At 41.6% G+C, this 19,377-nt stretch overlaps 1 protein-coding gene across 2 annotated transcripts in view; it reads right to left on the bottom strand.

Annotated features, from left to right (window-relative positions):
* Window positions 1–19,377, bottom strand: part of slc4a8 (solute carrier family 4 member 8) — a 34,009-nt gene that overhangs the window by 5,596 nt on the left and 9,036 nt on the right. For both annotated transcript variants that reach the window (XM_086117142.1, XM_086117141.1), the window contains exons 2-18: window positions 9,266–9,347; window positions 7,601–7,750; window positions 7,304–7,439; window positions 6,819–6,979; window positions 5,000–5,176; window positions 4,359–4,450; window positions 3,665–3,822; window positions 3,471–3,558; window positions 3,240–3,386; window positions 3,050–3,150; window positions 2,367–2,541; window positions 2,156–2,289; window positions 1,817–2,062; window positions 1,080–1,185; window positions 586–747; window positions 339–452; window positions 97–258 (exon numbers count right to left, since the gene is read on the bottom strand). In XM_086117142.1, the coding sequence (XP_085973268.1) occupies window positions 97–258; window positions 339–452; window positions 586–747; window positions 1,080–1,185; window positions 1,817–2,062; window positions 2,156–2,289; window positions 2,367–2,541; window positions 3,050–3,150; window positions 3,240–3,386; window positions 3,471–3,558; window positions 3,665–3,822; window positions 4,359–4,450; window positions 5,000–5,176; window positions 6,819–6,979; window positions 7,304–7,439; window positions 7,601–7,750; window positions 9,266–9,347 (2,391 nt within the window). The remainder of the gene's footprint in view (window positions 1–96; window positions 259–338; window positions 453–585; window positions 748–1,079; window positions 1,186–1,816; window positions 2,063–2,155; window positions 2,290–2,366; window positions 2,542–3,049; window positions 3,151–3,239; window positions 3,387–3,470; window positions 3,559–3,664; window positions 3,823–4,358; window positions 4,451–4,999; window positions 5,177–6,818; window positions 6,980–7,303; window positions 7,440–7,600; window positions 7,751–9,265; window positions 9,348–19,377) is intronic.

The following is a 19,377-nucleotide window of genomic DNA, read 5'->3' as shown; positions in this document are numbered from 1 at the left end:
ATGAGAAAAAAAAACTGTTTTGAACAAATCTGGACTTGAGGTTCCACTGTATGCGTAAATGGGATTGTTCGATCAACATCAAACATGATCAAATACCAGCAGTTTGTGCTCTTTCCGGTTGATGATGACAGCGGTTATCTGTTGGTCCATGAAGATGAGGATGGTGCAGAGAAGAGCAGGGATAGAGGCTGCCAGGAGCGTCCACCAGGGGTTGCGTCCGATTGGGCTGATCAGCCACCCTCTGTCATCTCTGGTGGGCTAATGGAGAAACATACGCACAAGCTGCAAATATAATCCCCATCGAATCTTACTAACAGGAATTTTTTTCCCCAATTTACCTGGAATTTGCTGGGCACCTTTAGCTTCTGGGAGGGTACTCCTATGATGTAGTCGAGCAATACCATGACGACAATGGTGAGGAAGACGGCAAAGTCACTGATCATGGATCGCACCTGATTGCATATGGAAAGACCCCTCAAAGGAAAGCGATGACTAATCTGCGCCTATGCCGAAATCTGATGAATAGAATTTAGTGCGCGCACGCGCGTGTGCGTGCGCAGCCCCCATCACCGTTTTGCGGATTACCTTGGTGGGGAAGTAGCGACTCGTTTTGAACTGTTTGAAGAATGCTGACATGAAGAAAGTGGAGAAGAACAAGATGACGGACCAGAAGAGGACATCGGGGGTGTAGGGGCCATGATGGCCACACGACGTCCCTACAAAGTCCCCCTGCAGACTCACGCATTCCTGTAGAATGAGGACAAGTTTGTCTCAAGGTCGTTTGAGCAAAGACTTCTGCAAGGAACTGTGTTGCTCCTGAGGGGCGGGGAAATACGTGAAACAGCAGCTGCGGTGAGTGAATGAGTGACCGAAGGAGCGCCGGTCAGGCCCATTGAGCGTTCCCAAGACAAACTTTGGTCGTGCTCCGTGAAGAAAAGCTAATCGATGAAATGTCTTTATCGCCGTTAACCTTCAGAGAGGTTAGGATAGGTTGCTTGCTAACAAATGCATTTTCTGCTTGTTAGTGTGTATTTGCATGAGTGTGTGTGTGTTTATATACTTTGACCCGATGAAGTTACCTTGACAGTAAGATTGGCCCAAGGAACAGAAGAAGCTGTGATGTTTCTCTCGCTCCACAGTTTTAAAGTTTTATTGCTCGGACTATCAGGCTCTGCACACCGGCAGCTAAAGTCAGAGAGAGCACAATAACAATAAGAATCATGTACAGTGGAAGCTCTTGATGTTCCAAGACAATCTGTTCCAGGATGCTGGTCGAATTGAATTAAATTAAAAAAAAAAATCCATAGCAAATCAAAGGAATAGAAAGTACAGTATCGATCGTATAAAAGTTGTCATGGTCCATGTTTCAAGTGAAAGTGAAAATTGAAGTTAGCCACTTCTAGTACAGAAATGATGTAAACGGGTCACGTTTCAAATGCACCTCACACACACCTCTCTTTTTTTACTGCTTCTAGTTGTCACACAAACAAGTGTAAAAAGAAGTTGACCACTGTTGGTTCAAAGGGGTCAAAACAAAAATAAAATTACTCAATGCTAACAAGCTAGGTTGCATATGAATGTGAGCATGCTCACCTAATTTCCGAGCCACAATTTTTCCATTTATTTTTCCGTAAGCGTTGCAAAAAAATCCCCAATAGACTCGTGTAATGTCACAACTGACAGCTGCTCTAACTTTTCAAAGAAGCTGCACCCTCTTGCTCCCGTGCAATTCTACTTACACTTCTCTATCTGTCAGTTTGTTCGCAATTCTGAAAAGTCTGCCAAGAGAAAAACAACCACAAACTGTGTTCCTCACTATGCTAGCGTCAGCTTGTCCAGATCACTGTGAGCGTTGATGGGGTAGATTTCTCCCAGGTGGCACAGCTTCTCCAAGGCCTCGTAGATGAAGATGATGCAGATGAGGGCAGCAAAGGCCTCCTCCGTGAAGCGAGTGATGTAGCACACCAGAGAGCTAGCATCTGTAGCGACGAGCAACAGACACAACAGTGCCGTCCACAGGCCAATACAGGCCCTTAACGACAAGTAGGACAGGTTGTAGTCCCTAAAGAGTCAAATGAACAACACATATCAGGCAGAGCATACCAAAAAAAAAAAAAAAAAAGTGACTAAGAACTGCAGCTAATTTGATACAGACTTGCAGAATTTGAAGAGGATTTTCTCAAACACCAACACGGGTCCTGTGCTGCCCAGAATCGTGAGAGGCTGGCCAGCAAACAGTGAGTAGGCTACTCCAGTCATGGATGCACCAAGTAAGGACTCAATGGCACTCTGGAAATATGTATATGTATTAACATTAGAAAAAATGTGTTTCTGTGCAGACATTCCGTGCAAGTGTTTGCCCTTACAATGCGTCCCTCTGTTGCCTCTCCGAGCAGCCCCCCAAAGGTGATGACAGGAGACATACAGGCACAGTAGAGGAAGAGGAACGAGGCCACACACTGCAGGCTCAGACCATCTTTATAGTCACTCAGATAGAACGGAGCCTTCCTTTTGATGTCCATTATCAGACCGCCGAATAACCTGGTCACAACACAAAGGGAACAAAGTGCTCAGGGAGAACATTATGCCGGCAACATACATCATCATTTGTTCTCTCTAAGACCTTTTGACGACACTATACGGACAAAACTAATGGGACATGCGGTCATTACAATGGCAGAAAGGGAAAATGTGCCTCTTCTGGGGAAGAAGATTCTGAAGATTGTGCAAGCTTCTGGAGTGTCTCTGTGGGAATCATTTAGTTTTGAGTGAAACCCAAAGGTCGTTAAGCGCGTCTTTTGGGATCTCGCTTCGTGCGTCGGGACACAGCCATGCCGGAACAGAACGATACCTTCCGCCCACTGTTTACACACAGTTAGAAAAATAGCGATGTGGGATTAAAGGGTGCGTCCCACGATATTATTTAAAGGTTGATGATTTGAAAATTATTCTGACTCTCGCTATCGCTATTGGGGAAACACAAACGAAAAATATCATTTGCGTAACAATTTGAAACACAGTGAGGTTTATCTGGCAGACATGGATTCACCTTCCGGTTCTCTGCAGCTCCGGTCCATGGTGTTCTGCATGTTGCTCTTCCTCTACTTGGTAAATTGTGCCATTCGGGACGCCGGGCATTTTCCGCTTCTCCTTCGATCACATAAAATCAAAGCCAGCTATCTTCAGCATATTGCGATTGTAGTTCACCAATCAAAGCAGAAAAAAACCCCACAGTGTACCTGAGATGGGACATTTTTGGGTGGCTCAATTCGGATAGAAGGGTCCCACTCCCCTGGTGGCAAGACAGTCACCTGGTCCAGGAACTCATCTATCCCAGCCAGGAGGTCACTTCTGTCCTTTGCCTTGTAAGCTACACCGTGGAAGATCTGGAGAAAAGACACACGACGCATATCGGCTGCGTCAGAGTTCTTCAGCTTTAGCAAAGGGATTGTTTTGAAGGCAAACCTTACCTCATCCGTCATAATGGTTGCCATGGAGCGTCCGATCTCATGGTACTGCTGAGCTTTTCCATCTGGGCCCAGGAGAATGAAAAGAAACCTAAAGGGATGAGGTGACAGCTTCAACTCTATCATGTCCACACTATACCGAATGTACACCATTGGAAGTGTTGTGCACGTGAGTGTCACAAGGCGTTGCTCTCAACCTGGTGGGTATCGGGACCTCGGTGAGGCCAGTGAGCAGTACAGCGGGGGAGAGGCGAACAAAAGCCACAATGGGCCTCTCCAGGAAGTCCAGCTCTCCGACCAACACGTTTGAGGCCTCTGCTCCCTCTGGGATCTTCTTCATGAAGTGGAGGTCCACCTGATAAATAACAGTTGAGTGGAAATTGTTTTAAGAGACGTGCCCTTTCATCATGGTAGAATACATCAATGTTTTGGTTTTATTTTGATGTGAAAGCTTCTTAATATCTTTTTTTTTTTTTTACTTTCACAGGATTCATTTGATTGATGACAAGACGACAAAACAGATGAGCTGCAGACGAATAATTCTCATTTTTAAAATGTGGACCTCAAATTTTCTATTCACACACTGTATATGCAAACAAGTGCTGGGATACACAAAAGAATACAGTGTATATGAACTTAGCACTCATGGAGGACGTGACCATTCAAAAAAAAAATCTCTAAATCACAGGTGTGAAAGTCAAGGCACAGGGGCCAAATCTGGCCCGCCACATCATTTTTTGTGGCCCGCGAAAGCAAATCAATCATGTCAAGTCCTATGATGCTTGCTAAAAAATTCCCAAAATTCATAATGGTCCTCCAAGGGAAACTGTAGCTACAATGTGGCCCGTGACAAAAATGAGTTTGGCACGTCTGCTCAAATTGCTCTTTTACCTTGCTGAGGTCCACTTGATGCCCTTCCGGTCCTGCGCCGTTCTTAGGTGGCTCTGTAAGGGGTGCAGGCTGAGGAGATGTGGCTGACACAGCTGTGTGCGAACAACAGGCGAACAGGAAGTCAAACTGAATTCACCTTTTTGTACGTACCATTCCAGAAACATGAAAAATATACAAAAATTAATTAAAAATATAAAAAGAAATACCCAAACCCCAAAACCTCAAGCCTAAAATAAGGAAAGAAAATACATAAATAATATAGAAACGATTTTGGTAACCCATTCTGTTCATTTTGAGAAGCTTTGACAGTACTTTTGATGGTATTTTATGAAATTGTGATGGAGTGCATGATATGTCTACAAGATGGACACATGGGAATTTAGCCGAATGTCGACAATAATAAGGATAACTCAAGTGAAAACGGTCTCTTGAATGTAGAAAAAAAATCCCATATTTTTACAAAGAACCACAGATTTAAATCGACATTTTTGGCCGATGTTGGTATCTCAACGACCGTTACAAACGCAGCAAATTTTTATTCAATAAAACTTGTTTGCAGTTTCGTGCTCACAATAACATTCTTTGGTGGCCGACACTTGCGATGGCTGACTATAAATCAACTGTACAGAAAAAAAAACAACCTGTTAAGTGAGGCTCGGACTGTTTGCGAGTCCCCTCTGTGATGGAGCGCACGATGGGCATGAGGTTCTTCTTCTTCTCATTCTGGTGGTGGTGCCGCTTGAGCAAGGCCTCTCGCACTTTCACCCTCACGCTGTCGTCCAACTCGTGAGACGCTTCCTGATGATCCAGAACCATGTCTGTGACCCACACAGAAAGAAGAGGCGAGAATGCAGAGCTTGCCTTAACTTGAGATATAAATCCTCTAACAAGAACTCATTTCTTTCATTTCTGTTGCTGGTGTTATATTTCTCAAGACGTTGTTAAATAATGAGACTGTCCAACAAATCACCGGCTCATCTTCATCTTCTTGCCTCGTCTTCCACTTTGTCTTTTCCAAGATGCTGAGTCATTAAGACAACTTTTTTACTGCTGTCAGACAATCTGCATGTGCACACATACACACGCACACACACACACACACACACACACACACACACACACGCACACGCACGCACACGCACGCACACATCCCACATTAAGTCTGAGCACATCTCAAGGCCAGTGCTGACTTGTTGAGTTGAGTGCCAGTATAATAATAAGCCCTGCTAATTGGACCGCCACCACGTACACGGCTGAAACAAGGCTGAAAATACACCACAGTTCACACCTAAGTTTGTGTTGTGATTTCCTTTGAATGTTGTCAAAGCAATCATACGAAACTGCAAACACTTGAAGAGGAGTGTAGAAATAATGTGTTGCATCTTCATGCCGGTTAATTGTTTCCGACCTTGTTAAATCATTGTTGATGAGTATTGCGACAAATAATTAAGATGAACAGTGTCTTCACCGGAGAATGGGTGTGGATGTGTGTGTGTGTGCGTGTGTGTGTGTGTCTGGATAACTAGACAGTGGTCATTCAGTCACAAGCACTTAGTTAATGATATACAGTGGTACCTCTGACAAAATTAATTGGTTCTGGAAGAAATTTCTTAACTACAAAATTTTGTAAGTAGAGACGTGTTTTCCATGGAAATGCCCTAATCCGTTCTAAGCCCCCCCCCCCCCCCCCCAAAATTCAGACATAAATGTTTCATGCAGCATAAAAATGCAACAAAATGTGTAATAAATACATGCTACAATTAGATGATTGCACAATAAATTGTGCATTGTGCATAATGTAAAAAACTGAGTAAAGAATAAAAATAATTGCCTCTGCATAGTCATTTAACTTTTAACAGCGTCCTCATCGTTTTTTTGCCCTCTTTAGTCCATGTTCTCTCCCAGAAGTGGTTTTTGCCTGGCGTTTTGTAAAGAACTATCCAAGGACGTTTGCTTTTGTCGGCTTTTAACAATCCTTTGAAAATGTCCAAGTCAAACATCAGCATGGTTAGCGATCGCTAACTTATGCTGAGTAAAATTATCGGAACATCTCATGGCCCGAGGGGTGAATGACGAGGACGCTGCATAAACACATATCTATCTATCGACACGCATGGACACATACGGTAGAGGTCCCTCTTAGCCAATGGGATGCCAGGATGATACTCGGTAATAGCCAATGGCAGAGCGGCTATAAGTATGTTGCGTTCAAAGAAACTCAGAGCAACGACCATCAGCCCATCCTGTCATTTTACCTTTCGTATCTTGAAATTTCTTTCGTAACGAGGGGCAATATTTTCCTGTTGAGGCATTTTGTAACTTGAAAATTTTGTCTGAAGAGACGTTCGTAAGTAGAGGTACCACTGTATTTGTACTAGCATATTTAAAGTAGCTGTCGGGTACAGAGAAAGGAGTCCATTTTGGATGAATTTCAAATGGAGTTGTCATATTTATGCGCACCTGCGATCTCCTCAATGCAGTCAGCGTGCATGTCGAGCAAAACGCTCCCATTGATGATGCAACTCCTCAACTCAAAGAGACTGTGGAGGGACAGCGTAGCCACGTACGGCTTGCTCCACCTCTCGCCGCCATCCTCCACATCTTCCTCAAACTTTAGCCACCTGAAGACAGACGAAGAGGACATCGTTGAAACCAAGACACAGTTTAGACAAGGTGATTAAACAAATGAGAAGCACATCGCAAAGCAAATTGAGAGCGTCTGTTTTTGAAAGACGGTCCATTTTAGACTGATAATGATGTCAACTGCCAAAACATAAACCAATAGCTAAATATTTGAAATCCTCTATGCGAGAGAGGACTTGAGCTCTTCCTGGTCAAGAAATGCTCTCGTAGGCTCTAAATGTGAATTTGCGTCTCCGCCCGAGCAGCCAGAAGCTTTTATTAGCAGGTTTTGTTACCAATGGATCCCAGGGGAAAATACTGACCTGGCTGTTTCCTTCCACTCAGCATCTTTGCCATCTTTCACACAGATCTCATCCAGCTCAGTGAACAACTCGTGGGCCACATGCTCAGCATCTTCCTCTGTTCCCAGAATGAACTGCACCCTCTGGGACGGCGTGTCTGATAAAGTGACAGCACGTGAGTCACAATTTTGCCTTTCTATGAAATGAGATGACTTGTCAAACTTTTACATTATTTATTGGTAGGTCTTTGTGCCAAAATATTTAAGATTGTATCCTACAGTGTGTAATTCCATGGAGGAAATGTGTTTCTGCGCGTACCGTGACAGGGTGTCTTCTCGTTCCCTTGGCTTTCTCGCACTGTTATGCTTCCCGTCCTCCTGTCTTTCTTACGATGCCGAGAGCCATGAGCCTTGTGGTGTCGATGGCTCTGCCGGGGCATCCGAACACCCACAAAGAGAGTCCTGTGGCCTGAAAAGGAGGTGACAGAGGTAATAATGATAATGGGGTCGCTGATGGTGTCGTGGCACACTCGCCTGACTTGTGTGCAGGCAGCGTGGGATCGGCTCCCACTCAGTGACGGTGTGAATGTGGGTTTGAGTGGTTGTTTGTCTCTATATGTGCCCTGTGACTGACTACCAACCAGTTCAGGGTGTAGACCGCCTTTTGCCCGAAATCAGCTGGGATGGGCTCCAACACCCTCCCGCAACCCAGTTCAGGATAAGCGGTGTTGAAAATGGATGGGGGGGATGGATGAAGAATTACAATGCTTATTATTACATGTATACAGTGGTACCTCTTCTGACGAACATCTCTTCATATGAAATTTTCAAGTGACAAAATGCCTCAACAGGAAAATATTGCCTCTTGTTACGAACGAAATTTCAAGATACGAAAGGTAAAAAACACAGTATGGGCTACTACTCACAGCTCCGAGTTTCCCGAACGCAACATAGCTGCTCTGCCATTGGCTATTCCTGAGCATCATCCTGTCATCCCATTGGCTAAGGGGGGAGGAGGGGGGTGGGCTCTACCATATGTGTCTATGTGCGTAGATGGATAGGTATGTGTTTATGCAGCGTCCTCGTCATTCGCCCCTCGGGCCATGAGATGTTCCGCTAATTTCACGTAACTGTGAATCACACAGAAAAAATGTTCACCAGTCGGGCAATCGGTCACTATGCTAATGTTTTGCCTTGGACTTTTTCGACGGATTGTTAAAATCCGCCAAAAGCAAAAGTCCTTGGATCATTTTTTTACAAAACGTCAGGCAAAAAACACTTCTGATGGAGAACATGAACTAAAGAGGGCAAAAAACGATGTTTTTTACATTATGCACAACTCTCATTTATTTTGTAATAATCTAATTGTAGCATGTATTTGTTACACATTTTGATGCATTTTTATGCTTTAGAAAGCATTTATGTCTGAATTTTGGGGGGGGGGCTTGGAACTGATTAGGTCATTTACATGGAAATCACGTCTCCACTTACAACATTTTCTAGTTAAGAAATTTCTTCCAGAACCAATTAATTTTGTGAGTAGAGGTACCACTGTATAGATAAATGCGTCTAACCATAGCATTCATAATATGAGTATTATTAAATAAATTGAAAGAAAATGTGCGTTGAGGAAATGAGGACTGAGTTCCATATTTCTCAAAGATCAGTGGTCCCCAACCACCGACCCATTTGGTACCGGGCTGCACAGAGACAGACCAAGATCTTTTTGTTTGTTTGTTTGTTTTTGTTTTGTTTTTGATTGAGCTAAGCGATTGAAGTCCCGACAGTCCAACACCTTTATATTTCTGTCTGTCATCTCACCATCGACCAAATATTTTGTAATTGATCAGCGTTGAGAAAAGTCAATGCCCTTGTGACATCAAACATCATGAATTATCATTTCAGGAAATATTAAGAGGGAAAGCTTGTGTCTCAGCAATAAGAGGGCACAAATGAAAATTGTTGGAGTCCTCTTTGTACCCACCTTCAAGTTCTTCCTTCTCATAGTGGATGTTCAGCACTGAGCTGGTGCCACCCTGGTCTATCACCACTTCTTCATCTGGCCGCTGAATGAAAGACAAACACGCACAACAACAATGAATCCTAATGAATAATGTTTCTGAGAGCTGGCATTCAGGGCATTGAACAGGTACTTTTTTTTTTTTGCTGCCAACTTGTGCATAGAAAATACCGCGCTAAATCAGGAGACTTTTAGACTAAACTACCAAAATTCAAAAGCGCAGGCCTATTTCATGCGGTTTGTTGTAGTCATTCTTCATTCCGCTATTAAATGAGTAGCTAATGCACTGCTCAATGGGGGCAATGTTCACAATGTATCTTCCTCCTAATGTCATTAGCAAGGCCTGTGAGTCTGAATTAGTGAGGAAATTAGACTATTTGAAGCTGTCGCGTCAAGACGCAAGATTCCGCTTTTAAACCTCGGTGGAAAACATGCTTTCTCATTCATGCGCGGAAAGTCACAATTACATGTCACAAGAACAAAAGTCAATGGTAATTGAATGGAAAAGCCAATTAGATGTGTGATAGATATGTATTTTTTTTAATCCAGCGTATCATTCAGTCTGTGACTAAGCGTTGACTTTATCCCAAAGAGAACAGTGTTTAAAAAAGCCATTCATTGGAGAAGCCACGCTGAGGCCAACCACTGATTCCTAGTTTTAATATTTGAGTTGGTGTAAGCAGGGGGTGAAGTGTGAGCAGCGACTAAAACGGCTATGAAATATGTTCTCTCACCAAAATAGAATTGTGCAGTTAACCCAGCGATGCCGCGAAAAGCCGCTCAGCTGAGGATGCTCACTTGCAACATGCGTCATGTGAAGTGCGCTCTTTTTACGACGCTGTTTCCATTGGCTTCGAATTTTCATTGCATAGAATGATCCTCTACGGTTCCGAATTCAAACTATTACTATTACTTGCAAGTCGGTCATATCTTGACTGCTTCATTTCAAAATCTATTGTCATGTTATGCAGAGGCAAACTAATTCAAGTATTTTCAACTCAGGCTCCAATTTGTTGATGTTTTGTATAATCCTCACGCCTAAAAGTTCTAGTCGTATTCAAAATTCCCTCTGGAGCAAATAGATGAAAATATCAACACCGCAGTCAAAGGTGCTCACTCAATTGATTTGGGGAGTTGAGAAATCTTAGTAAAGGTCTGTGATCTTGTTGTCAGTATTCTCATGTGGATAACATCTCTTGTCTAAAATAGATAAGATGTTTCGCTCTCTCCCACACATTTTGTGCGCACTCCCCCCCACACACACACAAACAAACAAACAGTGCTATCAGTCATTGCAGCTGTGGCTTGAAGCGAAAGCCTCGATGCAGCGTGTGGGTTTGTGGCTCAAGCTGCAGGCACCATTAGAGTTGGAACTTTACCAAACATATCAACACCAAACAAGAGAACATGATGAGAGGGAGACTATGAAAGTTCTTTGTCCCAAAAATAGCAATGCACCATCAGATCATCAAGTGCGCATTTATTTGGTTCAAACACACACACACACACACACATGAAAGCCCACGTGACCACGTTGCCATTTTTGATCTTTTGTTAGTCCGCATGCTATGATTTGCCTCATTGCATACTCACGTAAGCATTTTTGTTTTTCTTTCCTATCCACAGGTTAATAGTTCCCTATCATTCAGCACTCACCTCCCTTGTGTCACGTTTAGGCGCTTGCACATAATTAGGGGCTGGCAAGATACTCTAGAGGTTTTTCTCTGCAGGTGAGTACACGTACTTCTGTGAACACATGCACGCGTTTCCACGGACAGGGCACATCCTGTGTATTTCGGCTGCCTGCTTCTATCTCCGGGCAACCGACCCTTTGCTACGCCGTTGTCCCTGAACTACAGTGACACGCGGCCGAGGAAAGTTGATGATTCTAAAAACTCATTCTCCATGCAGATTAGAGACACTCCTCCATGAAAAGGGCTCTCAGCCAGATGCAAAATGGCTGTCTTGTCCTTGCGTCTCCTTCAAGTGCCAGAGGAAGTGGAAAAGAGATCATGTGAGACGAGGCAAAAGAAAATCCTGTCATGTAACGAGAAATTTGTTTCTCTGAGAAGAGACACAACGGTGCTAGACTTTGTACATTCATAGACAATCTGTTTTACTGTGGAATGATGGCCATCATGGCTTTCAGATATGATTTGGGACCCTCTGTCGCAAGTTAATCGCTCTTAGTTGTTGTCATGATTCTGTTCTTGCGTGTCTCCAGCAGGTGGCAGAGGAGGGCCTTCCCTCCAGCATGCACACCTGCTGCAAATGTTCATATCAATGTATTTAGGGACTATCAAGCTGCCAAGCCTTTGTCTCCAAGTGTTGAATTCCCAAGACCAGGGGTGTCAAACTCATTCTTGTCGTGGGCCACATTGTAGTTACGGTTTCCCTGAGAGGGTGATCATGACTATGAACTTGGTGAAACCGTATAAATGTTTAATCACCTCCACATATTATACATTCAGTGCACAACAAATTGGTGGATGACTAGTTTTGAAATCAGAAGTCAAGCATAATGGTTTGCTCAGCCATTGTTTAAGTTAATGTCGTAAGTATGTAATGAGATAATGCTTGCAATATCTTTAAGTTATTTTTAATAAGGTGCAGATCATTGAGTATCCGCTAGGGGACACTGTTTTGACCAGAGAAGAAGACAACAGTAGGCTCAGTCCGTCACTGAGACAGACCCATGACAGCAGACGCTATCAATAGCACTCTCCTTAGTTTGTAAGGTGTAGGCAGGGATTACATTTAGATTTTATATGCACGTGTAAATGGTTTAAAACTTACTTTCTTGATAAATCTTGTTTAATCATAAAGTGCATTACTATATTTTTCAATACCAATTACTTGTTAAAGTTTGTACAATCAATGGGATCAGTTGCAATGCATATATGTGAATGATAAAAGTAAATTGCACATTTGTTGAAGGAAATGCAAGGTGCTTCATGAAATGTTTTGTAAAAGATACGTTCATTAAATTTCAACATTTTCCAAATGTTCTTGTGCTTCTTTATACAAAAACAAAGGAAAGACATGTTGTTTTGGTTGTTTATAGCAAAGTATGGTATCATTTTAATGGTCCGCCCCACTTGACAACTATCGAGGCCGTATGTGGCCCACCATGTGAAATGAGTTTGACACCAGTGATGTATAGTAAGGCGTTTTTAGCTGAAAAAAACAACCATGTACAGAAAGGCGTTTTTAGCCGAAAAAAACCCGACCATGTATAGTAAGGCGTTTTTAGCCGAAAAAAACCTACCATGTATATATAGTAAGGCGTTTTTAGCCGAAAAAAACAACCATGTACAGAAAGGCGTTTTTAGCCGAAAAAAACAACCATGTACAGAAAGGCATTTTTAGCCGAAAAAACCCGACCATGTATATATAGTAAGGCGTTTTTAGCCAAAAAAAAAACGACCATGTATATATAGTAAGGCGTTTTAGCCCAAAAATAAACGACCATGTATAGAAAGGCGTTTTTATCTGAAAAAAAAACGACCATGTATAGTAAGGCGCTTTTAGCCGAAAAAACGACCATGTGTAGTAAGTCGTTTTTAGACGGAAAAAAATGACCATGTGTAGTAAGGCGTTTTTAGCCGAAAAAAACAACCATGTACAGAAAGGCGTTTTTATCTGAAAAAAAAAACGACCATGTGTAGTAAGTCGTTTTTAGCCGAAAAAAACAACCATGTACAGAAAGGCGTTTTTAGCCGAAAAAAACAACCATGTACAGAAAGGCGTTTTTAGCCGAAAAAAAACCCGACCATGTATAGTAAGGCGTTTTTAGCCCAAAAAAAATGACCATGTATAGTAAGGCGTTTTTAGCCAAAAAAACGACCATGTGTAGTAAGGCGTTTTTAGACGGAAAAAAACGACCATGTGTAGTAAGGCATTTTTAGCCGAAAACCCCCCCGACCATGTATAGTAAGGTGTTTTTAGCCGAACCCCCCCCCCCCGACCATGTATAGTAAGGCGTTTTTCGAAGAAAAAAACGACAATGTATAGTAGGGCGTTTTTCGACCAAAAAAAGACCATGTATAATAAGTAAGGCGTTTTTAGCCGAAAAAAACGACCATGTATAGTAAGGCGTTTTTAGCCGAAAAAAACAATCATGTACAGAAAGGCGTTTTTAGCCGAAAAAAACCCGACCATGTATAGTAAGGCGTTTTTAGCCAAAAAAAAACGACCATGTATATATAGTAAGGCGTTTTTAGCCGAAAAAAACAACCATGTACAAAAAGGCGTTTTTAGCCGAAAAAAACAACCATGTACAGAAAGGCGTTTTTAGCCGAAAAAACCCGACCATGTATAGTAAGGCGTTTTTAGCCAAAAAAAAAACGACCATGTATATATAGTAAGGCGTTTTTAGCCCAAAAAGAAACGACCATGTATAGAAAGGCGTTTTTATCTGAAAAAAAAAACGACCATGTATAGTAAGGCGTTTTTAGCCGAAAAAACGACCATGTGTAGTAAGGCGTTTTTAGACGGAAAAAAATGACCATGTGTAGTAAGGCGTTTTTAGCCGAAAAAAACAACCATGTACAGAAAGGCGTTTTTAGCCGAAAAAAACAACCATGTACAGAAAGGCGTTTTTAGCCGAAAAAAAACCCGACCATGTATATAGTAAGGCGTTTTTAGCCCAAAAATAAACGACCATGTATAGAAAGGCGTTTTTATCTGAAAAAAAAAACGACCATGTATAGTAAGGCGTTTTTAGCCGAAAAAACGACCATGTGTAGTAAGGCGTTTTTAGACGGAAAAAAAATGACCATGTGTAGTAAGGCGTTTTTAGCCGAAAAAAACAACCATGTACAGAAAGGCGTTTTTAGCCGAAAAAAACCCGACCATGTATAGTAAGGCGTTTTTAGCCCAAAAAAAACGACCATGTATATATAGTAAGGCGTTTTTAGCCGAAAAAAACAACCATGTACAAAAAGGCGTTTTTAGCCGAAAAAAACAACCATGTACAGAAAGGCGTTTTTAGCCGAAAAAACCCGACCATGTATAGTAAGGCGTTTTTAGCCAAAAAAAAACGACCATGTATATATAGTAAGGCGTTTTTAGCCCAAAAAGAAACGACCATGTATATATAGTAAGGCGTTTTTAGCCCAAAAATAAACGACCATGTATAGAAAGGCGTTTTTATCTGAAAAAAAAAACGACCATGTATAGTAAGGCGTTTTTAGCCGAAAAAACGACCATGTGTAGTAAGGCGTTTTTAGACGGAAAAAAAATGACCATGTGTAGTAAGGCGTTTTTAGCCGAAAAAAACAACCATGTACAGAAAGGCGTTTTTAGCCGAAAAAAACAACCATGTACAGAAAGGCGTTTTTAGCCGAAAAAAAACCCGACCATGTATATAGTAAGGCGTTTTTAGCCCAAAAATAAACGACCATGTATAGAAAGGCGTTTTTATCTGAAAAAAAAAACGACCATGTATAGTAAGGCGTTTTTAGCCGAAAAAACGACCATGTGTAGTAAGGCGTTTTTAGACGGAAAAAAAATGACCATGTGTAGTAAGGCGTTTTTAGCCGAAAAAAACAACCATGTACAGAAAGGCGTTTTTAGCCGAAAAAAACAACCATGTACAGAAAGGCGTTTTTAGCCGAAAAAAACCCCGACCATGTATATAGTAAGGCGTTTTTAGCCGAAAAAACCCGACCATGTATAGTAAGGCGTTTTTAGCCAAAAAAAAACGACCATGTATATATAGTAAGGCGTTTTTAGCCCAAAAAGAAACGACCATGTATATATAGTAAGGCGTTTTTAGCCCAAAAATAAACGACCATGTATAGAAAGGCGTTTTTATCTGAAAAAAAAAACGACCATGTATAGTAAGGCGTTTTTAGCCGAAAAAACGACCATGTGTAGTAAGGCGTTTTTAGACGGAAAAAAAATGACCATGTGTAGTAAGGCGTTTTTAGCCGAAAAAAACAACCATGTACAGAAAGGCGTTTTTAGCCGAAAAAAACAACCATGTACAGAAAGGCGTTTTTAGCCGAAAAAAAACCCGACCATGTATATAGTAAGGCGTTTTTAGCCCAAAAAAATGACCATGTATAGTAAGGCGTTTTTAGCCAAAAAAAAACGACCATGTATAGTAAGGCGTTTTTAGCCCAAAAAAACGACCATGTATCGTAAGGCGTTTTTAGCCGAAAAAAACGACCATGTATAGTAAGGCGTTTTTACTCGAAAAAAACGACCATGTATAGTAAGCCGTTTTTAGCCCAAAAAAAACGACCATGTATAGTAAGGCGTTTTTAGCCCAAAAAACCAACCATGTATAGTTAGCCGTTTTTACTCGGAAAAAAAACGACCATGTATAGTAAGGCGTTTTTACTCGAAAAAAACGACCATGTATAGTAAGGCGTTTTTAGCCAAAAAAAACGACCATGTATAGTAAGGCGTTTTTAGCCCAAAAAAACGACCATGTATAGTAAGGCGTTTTTAGCCCAAAAATACGACCATGTATAGTAAGGCGTTTTTAGCCCAAAAATACGACCATGTGTAGTAAGTCGTTTTTAGACGGAAAAAAATGACCATGTGTAGTAAGGCGTTTTTAGCCGAAAAAAACAACCATGTACAGAAAGGCGTTTTTATCTGAAAAAAAAAACGACCATGTGTAGTAAGTCGTTTTTAGCCGAAAAAAACAACCATGTACAGAAAGGCGTTTTTAGCCGAAAAAAACCCGACCATGTATATAGTAAGGCGTTTTTAGCCCAAAAAAATGACCATGTATAGTAAGGCGTTTTTAGCCAAAAAAACGACCATGTAAAGTACGGCATTTTTAGCCGAAAAAAACGACCATGTATAGTAAGACGTTTTTAGCCGAAAAAAACGACGATGTATAGTAAGGCGTTTTTGGCCGAAAAAAAAAAGACCATGTATAGTAAGGCATTTTTAGCCCCAAAAAAACGACCAAGTATAGTAAGGCATTTTTGGCCGAAAAAAAACGACCATGTATAGTAAGGCATTTTTAGCCCAAAAAAACGACCATGTATAGTAAGGCATTTTTAGACCCAAAAACGACCATGTATAGTAAGGCGTTTTTAGCCGAAAAAAACGACCAAGTACTGTATATTAAGGCGGTTTTAGCCCAAAAAAAAAAAGACCATGTATAGTAAGGCGTTTTTAGCCGAAAAAAAAAAGACCATGTATAGTAAGCCGTTTTTAGCCGAAAAAAACAACCATGTATAGTAAGGCGTTTTTGGCCGGAAAAAAAAACGACCATGTATATAGTAAGGCGTTTTTAGCCGGAAAAAACGACCATGTATCGCACGGCGTTTTTAGCCGAAAAAAAACGACCATGTATAGTAAGGCATTTTTGGCCGAAAAAGAACGATCATGTATAGTAAGGCATTTTTGGCCGAAAAAAAAACGACCATGTATAGTAAGGCATTTTTAGCCGAAAAAAACGACCATGTATCGCACGGCGTCTTTAGCCGAAAAAAAACGACCATGTATATATATATAGTAAGGCATTATTGGCCGAAAAAGAACGACCATGTATAGTAAGGCATTTTTAGCCGAAAAAAACGACCATGTATCGCACGGCGTTTTTAGCCGAAAAAAAAACGACCATGTATAGTAAGGCATTTTTGGCCGAAAAAGAACGACCATGTATAGTAAGGCATTTTTGGCCGAAAAAAAAACGACCATGTATAGTAAGGCGTTTTTGGCCGAAAAAAAAAAGACCATGTATAGTAAGGCGTTTTTAGCCGAAAAAAACGACCATGTACAGTATAGTAAGGCGTTTTTGGCCGGAAAAAAAAGGACCATGTATAGTAAGGCGTTTTTAGCCGAAAAAAACGGCCATGTATAGCACGGCGTTTTTGGCCAAAAAAACGACCAGGTATAGTAAGGCGTTTTTAGCCGAAAAAATCGAAAGTTTAGCACCCAATGACAACAACTTTTCCACTTGAATTGGTAGAAATTTTATTTTTTTTATGCTGTCATTTAAACATTTGAGTGTGATGCTGGGCTGGCTCCGTGGCCCACTGGTTAGTGAGTTTGAGTGCGAACGCAGAGGTCTAGGGTTCAAATCCAGCTCCGGCCTGTCGCGCTTGTGTGTTCATTTCTTGCTGGCATGGGTGTTGTCCGTCCACCCTCCCATCCATTTTCTCATCCCCTTGTACTCACAAGGGTCGGGGGGTCAGGGGGGTGTGCTGGAGCCTCCCCCGGCTGTCCTCGGGCCATCGGCAGAGGGGAGGGGGCACCCTCACCCGGCTGGCAGCCAATCAAGAAAACCATTTGCACCGTTTTTTTCCGGCTAAAAACGCCTTTCGATACATGGTCTTTTTTTTTTCGGGCAAAAATGCCTTACTATACATGGTCGTTTTTTTCGGCTAAAAACGGCTTACTATACATGGTCAATTTTTTCGGCTAAAAACGCCTTACTATATACATGGTCATTTTTTTCGGCTAAAAACGCCTTACTATACATCGTCGTTTTTTTTCGGCTAAAAACGCCTTACTATACATGGTCGATTTTTTCAGCTAAAAACGCCTTACTATACATGGTCGTTTTTTGGGGCTAAAGATGCCTTACTATACATGGTCGTATTTTTCGGCTAAAAATGCCTTCCTATACATGGTTGTTTTTTTCGAGTTAAAATGCCTTACTTTACATGGTCATTTTTTTCAGCTAAAAACGCTTTACTATATATGGTCGTTTTTTTCGGCTAAAAACGCCTTACTACACATGGTCTTTTTTTCGGCTAAAAACGCCTTACTATAGTATACATGGTTGTTTTTTGTCGTCTAAAAACGCCTTACAATACAGGTCTTTTTTTTGGGCTAAAAACGCCTTAATATACATAGTCGTTTTTTTCGGCTAAAATCGCCTGACTATACATGGTCGTTTTTTTCGGCTAAAAACAACTTACTATACATGGTCGTTTTTTTGGGCTAAAAACGCTTTACTATACATGGTCGTTTGTTTTGGCCAAAAACGCCTTATAGTAATAGTTGTTTTTTTTCGGCTAAAAACGACTTACTATCCATCGTCGTTTTTTTCGGCTAAAAACGCCTTACTATACATGGTCATTTTTTTCGGCTAAAAACGCCTTACTATACATGGTCGTTTTTTTGGCCTAAAACGCCGTGCTATACATGGTAGTTTTTTTCGGCTAAAAACGCCTTACTATACATGGTCGTTTTTTTTTCGGCCAAAAACGCCTAACTATACATGGTCGTTTTTTTGGGCCAAAAACGCAAATGTCCTGTTGTGACTTAGATGGCTGATGACATTTCAGTCACAAAAGGACATTTCTACCAATTCAAGTGGAAGTTTGGCACCCAATGACAACCTTTCCACTTGAATTGGTAGAAATGTCCTGTTGTGATTGAGATGGTCAGATGACATATCCCCTTTCTCCGACATGAACTGGTGGAGAAGATCAAAGCCAAGAAAGCTGCACAAGAGCAAGAAATGACAACACAGAGAGAATTAAGAGTATCATGACTTTTAATGTGTTGTGTTGATCTTATATATTTTTTTAAAAAATAAATAAAGGTGTTTTATGCTGCCATTTATACATTTGAGTGTGACGCTGGGCTGGCTCCGTGGCCCACTGGTTAGTGCGTTGGAGTGTGAACGCAGAGGTCCAGGGTTCAAATCCAGCTCCGGCCTGTCGCGCTTGCGTGTTCTCTTCTTGCTGGCATGGGTGTTGTCCGTCCACCCTCCCATCCATTTTCTCATCCCCTTGTCCTCACAAGGGTCGGGGTCGGGGGGTGTGCTGGAGCCTCCCCCGGCTGTCCTCGGGCCATCGGCAGAGGGAAGGGGGCACCCTCACCCGGCTGACAGCCAATCAAGAAAACCATTTTCACCGGGGGGTTTTCGGCGAAATGTATTTTTTTCGGCGACCATGTATACATGGTCGTTTTTTTTCGGCCAAAAATGCCTTACTAAATACATGGTCGTTTTTTTCGGCTAAAAACGCCTTACTATATACTGTACATGGTCATTTTTTCCGGCTAAAAACGCCTTACTATACATGGTCGTTTTTTTCGTCTAAAAACGCCTTACTATACATGGTCTTTTTTTTTTCGGCTAAAAACGCCTTACT

The sequence above is a fragment of the Hippocampus guttulatus genome, chromosome 8, assembly GCF_054856545.1.
Source record: "Hippocampus guttulatus isolate MCC_2025c chromosome 8, RoL_Hgut_1.0, whole genome shotgun sequence".
Classification (NCBI taxonomy): Eukaryota; Metazoa; Chordata; class Actinopteri; order Syngnathiformes; family Syngnathidae; genus Hippocampus; species Hippocampus guttulatus.
This window is presented reverse-complemented; position numbering and strand designations above follow the sequence as displayed.